This window comes from Gavialis gangeticus, unplaced genomic scaffold (assembly GCF_001723915.1).
Source record: "Gavialis gangeticus isolate Ggan-Ray unplaced genomic scaffold, GavGan_comp1, whole genome shotgun sequence".
In the NCBI taxonomy this organism is placed as follows: Eukaryota; Metazoa; Chordata; order Crocodylia; family Gavialidae; genus Gavialis; species Gavialis gangeticus.
This window is the reverse complement of record NW_017729031.1, coordinates 42657442-42664826: the sequence shown is the minus strand read 5'-3', so window position 1 is coordinate 42664826 and position 7385 is coordinate 42657442. Positions and strand designations below refer to the sequence as shown.

The 7385-nt window shown below is 61.6% G+C and overlaps 1 protein-coding gene across 1 annotated transcript in view; it reads right to left on the bottom strand.

Moving 5' to 3' along the window:
• Positions 1-717: 717 nt before the first annotated feature.
• The window catches only part of FAM134A (family with sequence similarity 134 member A), a 9689-nt gene continuing 3021 nt past the window's right edge, over positions 718-7385 (bottom strand). The window contains exons 2-8 of the mRNA XM_019522661.1: positions 6040-6070; positions 5105-5237; positions 3988-4072; positions 2885-3022; positions 2501-2595; positions 1878-2013; positions 718-1778 (exon numbers count right to left, since the gene is read on the bottom strand). Coding sequence (XP_019378206.1) covers positions 1081-1778; positions 1878-2013; positions 2501-2595; positions 2885-3022; positions 3988-4072; positions 5105-5237; positions 6040-6070 — 1316 coding nt within the window. The 3' untranslated portion in view covers positions 718-1080. The remainder of the gene's footprint in view (positions 1779-1877; positions 2014-2500; positions 2596-2884; positions 3023-3987; positions 4073-5104; positions 5238-6039; positions 6071-7385) is intronic.

The window sequence follows — 7385 nt, the reverse complement described above, 5'->3', positions numbered from 1 at the left end:
GGGCCGGGCAGGGCGGAGCTCCTGGAGGTCCCCGGGCCCCGCCCCCGCAGGCAGCCCGAGCCTGGGCGGCCTCCCGGCCCGGGGGCGCAGCACAGGGGACGTCCCGGTTTTCTGCTCCTGTCCCCCATCGCTGCGCAGCCCGACGCCGTCACGTCCAGTGTTTCTCTTCAAGGCGACCGGTTCGCTTAGGGCAGGAGCGGGGCCCACCGGGCTGCCCTCGCCGGCGGACACCCCAGCGGGCGGAGGAAGCGGCAGCTGCTGCTGGGAGGAGGCTGGACCCAGCGGCACCGGGGTGCCCACGCGGGGCAGGAAGGGGCGACGTGCCCGCGGGGATACAGCACAGCTCGGGGCAGCAGGGCGGGACCAGGGCCAGCACAGGGCTCAGAGCTGCGCCAGGTGCGGACGGCACGAAGGGACACGTTACTCCATTAAAGAAGTGGGATCTGGCCCCCCCCACCCCCGAGTGCCCAAGGCTGCAACCCCCGATGCGAGCGGGGGGAGCTGCGGCCAGGGCTGGGCCATGCTGAGCACAAAGGAGGCGCCAGCAGCAGGAACAGGGCACGCCACAGCGCCATGGCTGCTGGGAGCAGGGCTCTGGCCAGGCCCTGCCCAGGAAAGGCCCAGATGGCACCAGGCCCAAGCCCCTTCCCTTCCCTTCCCCTTCCCCCTCCCTGTGAAACCAATGCCTGCCCCACCCTGGCACTAAACCACACACAGTTAAAATTCTGTACACAGTTTGAGCCATTAAAACCCTCCACGTCTGCCCATCAGGGCCCGTGGGAGCGAGCGGCAACTACACCTAGCCGGGGACACGTGCAAACAACGACGAACGGACGACGACCCAAATACTGCACCAGGACGAGGAAGCGTGCAGGCGGCGTGGCAAGGGGCCCCGGCCGGCTCCGTGCCAGCGGGGTGAGGGGCTGGGCAGGAGCCCAAGCTTGGGCCCGGGAGGATGCGGGGGCGGGCAGTCCAGACACAGCACAGTAACACTGACGCTCGGCCGTCCCGGGCAACACGGACACCAACACCCGCCTCACGGCCCCATCTGTCCTCCTGTCCGGCCGTGGGGGAGCAGGCCTAGGACCCAGCTGCCGCCACCCCCTCTTCCTCCTGCTTCGGCAGCTCAGCCGGGGCAGGAGGTTCTGGGACTCCCTCCCCCGCTCCAAGGCCCAGCTCCACATCCATCTGCTCCAGCTCCCTCTGATCCAGCAACTCAAAGTCGTCTGCCTCCTCGTCCTCATCCTGGGGTGACGCTGCCGGGCTGGCCCCTGCTGCCTCACCCTCGCCCAGCTGTGCCTGGAAACTCAGTCTCTCCTCCGGCTCGGCAGGAAGGAACTCAGAGAGGGAGGGCCCCTCACTGGCCTCCGAGGAGCGCAGCAGGGCTGACAGGGTGTTCTGTACCACTGTGCTGATGGCCGTAGTGACGATCTCCTGGCTCAGTGTGTCGAGGTGGAGGCCAAGGCCGGGGCCCGAGGTGGGAGGGGCCTCCGCACTGCTAGGCGCCGCCTGCCCGGTCCCGTTGAAGTGCGTATTTACAAAGTGGAGCGGGGACGCCAGGCGCAGGAGTGCCAGGTCAGCATCTGCTGCCTCCTTCTCGGCCGAGTCCAGCTCACGGGCGGCATGGGCCAGCTCAGGGCCCAGGGGCACCCCAAAGGCCTCCTCGTCACCCGCCGGACCCAGGTCTCTGGAATGGTACTCTTCCACTGAGGGGAACTCCGCCAGGTCCTTGGAGAAGGCTTCCTCCGGCTCGCTGTGCAGGCTCTGCTGGTCCAGGTCTGAAAGGCAATGGGGTGAGTGGTGGTGGTGGTGACTTGCTCCTGGGAAACATCAGGACAGCATATATGGGGCAGTGAGGGCATGGATCTGCTGCCTACCTTCAGACACGTCAGTCAGCTGTGGGGTGGTGGCTCGGGACACGGAGAAGCCCCCGCTCTCCAGGATGGAAGCCTCCTCGTCAGACAGCTCCGAGTCTGTGATAGCTAGGGCCAGCGCCGTCTTCTTCACATCCACCTGCGAAGGAGGGGAGCAGAGGATGGGCAGCTGCAGCACTACAGGGGCCAAGGCCTCCCATCCCCACCCCAGTCTCTGTGTGCTAGGTGCTGCAGCCAAGGTGATGCGACTCAGGTGGGAATAACCCAGGGCTGTGCATTTCCTGATGGCTGAGGGAGTCAGGGAAAGACCACAGCCCATGAGCAGGCCCTGAGAGCAGTGCCAGACAGTCCCTTCCTCACACACCCACTGCACGACAGCCCCCAGTACCTGCACTCACACAGGCTGTACCTAGGCAACCATGTCGCACCACCAGCAAGCAAGTCAGTGACAACAGCCCCTCTCCAAGAGGAGCTCTGGTGCCTTCACTCCAGTCTCTGCCTGTGCCCAGAGGCGCAGATGCACGTTGGCTCTGCTGCTGATGCTGCCACAATCCTGGCCCGGCCGCACTGGGCTCTCCTGCGAGGTGCAGGAGCAGCAGCCTGCCTGGCCCCTCTGCTGCACTTACCAGCGGGGAGAAGCCAGACAGCTCTGCCTCGCTCTCACTCTCCGTTTCTGCCATCGGGTCGTCGCCAGCCACCGGCTCGCTCTTGCCCTGCCGCCCTAAGGACAGAAGTAGACGGACCGCTTTACACAGCTGTGGCCTGGCTCCACTACACCCGTTGCTGCCCCTTCCCTAAACCCAGGCAGGGCTGTTCCCTACTGGTCATTCCTTAGAGCCTTGCCAGGCTCCACTAGGTCTCCTAAGGACGCTGGGGAGATCTCCTTGGTGCCACCTCCCAGCCTGAGCACAGCCCATTTGACGACAGCTGGGCTTTGCTCTCGTATGCATGTATGTGCCCCCCTGCCCTTCCCCTTGGTTGACCTGTGGGGCGAGAAGCCAGTGCCTCACTTTTTTTCTCGTGCTTGAGATGCAGCGTCTCGGCCTTCATGCTGTAGTCCAGCTTCATGAGGACAGGCTCCAGGCGTGTGTACATCCTCTGGATCAGCTCATGGTAAACCACCAGTGGCCACAGCAGGATGCTGAGCACTGGAGACGCAAGAGAAGCCAGGCCCATTAGCCTGCTGCAGGGACAGAGCTTCCGCCTGCAGCTCTACTAAGGGGCCTGGCTGCTGTCCCACATGGGGCCAAAGAGCCTTCTCAGGCAGGGCACTCCCAGCACTGTGCCTTGGCTTCGGCCCTGGCCCTCCCTGGCTCAGGCAGCACACCTCAGTCCCAGCTGGTGGGAAGTGCTGGGAGCTACAGCTTTCTATGTGCTGACTTAATCTGAAAAGTGCATTAAAGATAGTTTTAAATAGCAGCAGCTTGGAACTTGCAGCCAATTGGAGCCAGACAGAGTCCAGGCATCCTGGGGGCCATGAAGAGAAGAGCTCTATGCTTCCCTCTCGGCAGGCAGCACCTCGGAGATTAATTCAGGGAGTCATGAACTTAACTGAAAGCTAGTGCTTAGTGCCTGGGCAGGTTGGCTGTTACCTATGGCAGCTCCTGCCTCTCCCAATGAGTCGGTCTCCAAGGTGCCACCTTGCCCTGCTGTCTGCGTGACTGCCAACATGGCCAGCTGCCTCTCTTCCCACAGCCTAGCTCCTTCAGGGGACGCTTAAAAGCTGTGGGTCCTTACAGCATTTTGCTAGCTTGCTCTCCACTGCCTCTGCCAGGCTGAGCACTAAATACACAACCACTTTCCTCAACCCTTTCCCCTCAGGGCTGGCACACACGGGCTCGGTTCCGCTTAGGCCAAATGCAACAGCATTTCTTTGCCTCTGGGCACCCAGCAGTATTGCTGAGGAGTGGGGAAGGTCTTTGCTTCACCACAGCTCCCTCAACCAGCTACATAGTGGCACTGCTAACAGCCCAAGGCAAGCAGCAATGGACCCTAGAGGGCCTGGGGACAAGAGGGCTGCATGGTGACCTATCTAGCATGGGACACCGAATGGGGGAAGGTCACGAGCCCTCTGCCAGCACAGCCAGGTCGTGGCTACATGGCATCTACTCACAGATGATGTAGGAGATCATGATGCCTGGAACATAGTGCCCGACCACAGCCAGGGTGAGGCAGCCCGAACAGACGCTTGCACAGAACTGGGGGATAGACAGAGAGGGGTGAAGAGAGGCATGTCCAGTGCCGTGTCAGGGGTGACAGACATGTGGCTCAGAGGTCAGACACAGGGTTTGTCTGGTGTGGTTTGGATGGGGCTGGTTCTGCCTCAGGCAGGAGTTGGACTGGATGTGACCCCACAGCACTGCCCGCTCCACTTCTCTGAGATCCAAGGGACAGAAAGTGCCTGTACAGCAGGTGCCAGGAGTCTGCTCAGCAGCACTTCACCAGCTGCACCAGTGTTAAGGCACAGGAGGTGACGCAAAGGCCTTAGCTGGACTTGTGCCCCTGACGAGAGCTCTCAGCACGGAGGCGCAGCATAAGGGCGAGCGCCTTGGAGGCCTGCAACAGCCTGTGGCCTGGGCCGATGCTTTCTGGGACACTTGGTGCCATGGCCCAGGGAAGCTGCGGGACAGTAATGGCAGAAGCATCTTCAGAGGCTGGGCCCTCCCATGACACACTGGGGGACCGGGCACAGCCAGCCCAGGGGACCTGAGACTCCTCCCAGCCGCTGAGCACCTGCCCAGCCCCAGGTGCAGCTCAGATGAGCTGGAAGGGTTGCAAGGCCCAGCCCAGTCATCCTCAGCTCTTTGGAGCAGCACAGGACACATCCTGCAAGGTCAACCGTTCGAGGACAGTGGCCCCCAGGCCCTATGCCCCAAGCAGGCTGCTGTCAAGCCTCAGGATCCTTTGTGAACTGCCACATGGGAAGGACGCTGGTGTAAGCCACAGTCCACTGGTCACTGCCTCCAGGCCCACCACTGGAGACACTGCAGTAGCCCCAGTCTTGGGGTAGGGGGTCTAGCAAGGCAGCTCCATACCCTCTATCTTCTCAGAGGCCAAGGCCTGCCCTGCTCCCACCCCTGGGCACAGCTCCCCTCTCACAGGCACCTGGTACAGCCACCCGCCAAGTTGCACAATGGATTCCCAAATGCCAGGCCCTCACAGCCCTCCCTTGTTCTCCCAGGCCACTGGGGAGGAAGCTGCCAAGGACAGCAAAGCCGTTCCTGAATTACCTTGGCCGGATTCTGCCTCTTGTACTGCAGCAGCTCCTGCAGGTACAGCCTGAAGGTGACCCAGCTCTCAGCCAGATAGTGGCACAGCTCCGGGATGCTGAGCAGGTGGGGCTGGGCCCCTGTCGCCCCCTCACTGGTGAAAGACATGAGTATGAGAGGGCAGAGCCGTGATGCAGCCCCCTTCGCCAGGGCCAGCAGCACCGCAGACGCAGAAACCCTTGTGAACCTTGAGCACCAGGCTTAAGGACACTAATGAAGCCCCACTGCTCTGTGAACTCCACTCTTGATCTGAGGGTTCCTGGGATCCGATAGGGTACACCCAAGCTGCTCTCAACCAGTGGACACCTTGGCACCTTGCTGCTGTACAAGCAACCTCCCTCCCCCCGGACTGGCTGGAACACCTGGGCAGAGGGGTGAAGTCTGGCCCTAGGCACAGGGAGAGGCAGCGTCAGAGCTGGGACAGGACATCAGGAGCCCCTGGCCCCCTGTACCAAGTGAGCTGCACCCCAGAACTTGGGGCCAGCAGTTAAACAGCTCGGTACTGGCCATCAGGCAGGCCCTTACAGATGGCGCTGCTGTCCTACCAGTCAAGCCAAGGGATTTCCTCCTCTCAGGGGGGATTCCTAAAATAAGCCAGGACAAGATCCTCTTTGCTGAGCTTTATTTAGGCCAGAAATCCTGGCGGCTCAAGGGCCAGAAGCGCCATGTGAAGAGCACTGAGCTTTCTAGCATCTTCCAGTGCAGTCCCCGAGCCAGCGAGCTGGGATTGCTGCAAACCCCGCTCAGGGTCAGCTGGGGGGAGGTATCTCCAGGACCATGAGGGCAATACCAACAAGGGCAGAGAGGGGGCAGGAGGAGACGGAAAAGGGTTCAACAGCTGGGAGCTTCCCTTCCCCACACCTGACCTCCAGCAATGCTGCAGCAGCTGAGCTTACCTGTCCCCTCCTGGCTCCTCCAAGGGCTGGGCTGCAGGGAGAAAGCAGAAGAAATTAGGCAGCCAAATGAAAAAGTGCTGAGCAGAGCTGGCTGCAGTCTCCCTGGAACCAGCCAGGGACCTTCCTGTACACTCATGAGCCCGCGGGGACTAGGCTGAATGCAGCTCTAGGGCTGACATGAACCGAGGTGCAGGGAGCAGCACAAAGGTCTCTGAAAGGCAAGGTCTCCCCAGAGTGGCCAAAGCCATGCAGTCTGGCCCCACAACCCTTGGGTTCCAGCTAGTGACAGGATGGGGAGGAGCTATTTGCATGGTCCCTGGGCTGGGCATAACATGAGCTGTGACCCCACCTTGGGAAGGGAGCAGCAAAGTGGCTGAGTGCAGACTGTACCCTAGCCTCTGGTACCTGCCAACTCCTGCTCATCTCATATACAGGGCCCAGAGGGATGCAGGATGCTCCTCGGCAGTTTCAGGACAGGTTTATTACTGTCCTCCCCAGCCCTGCAGCCAAGTGCCAGCTGTGGTGCCAAGGCCTTGGGGGCATTGCCTGCTAAGATGCATGGAGACCATCGGGGTCAGGGGTGGCAGGAGGGGGCTGCTGAATACCAAAGGGCTGAGGCACAGAACAGCTTCCTGGGCACGAGCCTGGTAACCATGGGGCAGGGATCTGTGCAGTGCCAAAGGCACCCCCATAGCAGAGCTCGGGTGGGATCCTTTAGTCTGATGCCAAAAAAAAAGCACAATAAAAATACATGGAGCTGTCAGCTGGGCTGAGACATGAGACAGAGGCTATGCCTCAGAGAAGCCCAGCGCAGCCGGGGTTCCCTAGTGAGAGAGGCACAGGGCAAAGGAGAGGCAAGGCCCTGGGCTGTGGCTGTAGGAGGGGCTCAGGAGCCCTGTGTGACCTCCCCCGCAGCCTGACCAACCCAGCAGGGCAAGCAGTCAGGCCAGGCCTGATCCAGGGGAGCATCTGGACATGGACTGTGTCCCCCTACTCCCTCCTGCACTCTCACACACAGGCATTTCAGCTCCCTGCTAATGATGAGTGGGTCAGCCAGACTCAGCTGCCACAGGCACTGAACAGAACGTGCATGGGGGAGAAGGGAGTTTCCCAGCTCCTGGGCATCAGCCCTGACAGAAGTGCCAACCACTCTCTCAGCCCAGGCTCCTCTCAGCAGCACCAATGGGGGGCTGCGGCAGCCTCCCCACCTCTGCAGATGTGGAAGCGGCAGCAGAGGACTTTGACTCCGTGCTGTGGCCTGGGGCATCAGTGCAACTCCAGGGAGGTCCTCACTCTGAGAAACACCTCCATGCTGCTCACAAGCTCCAACTACAGCCAGGACCGGG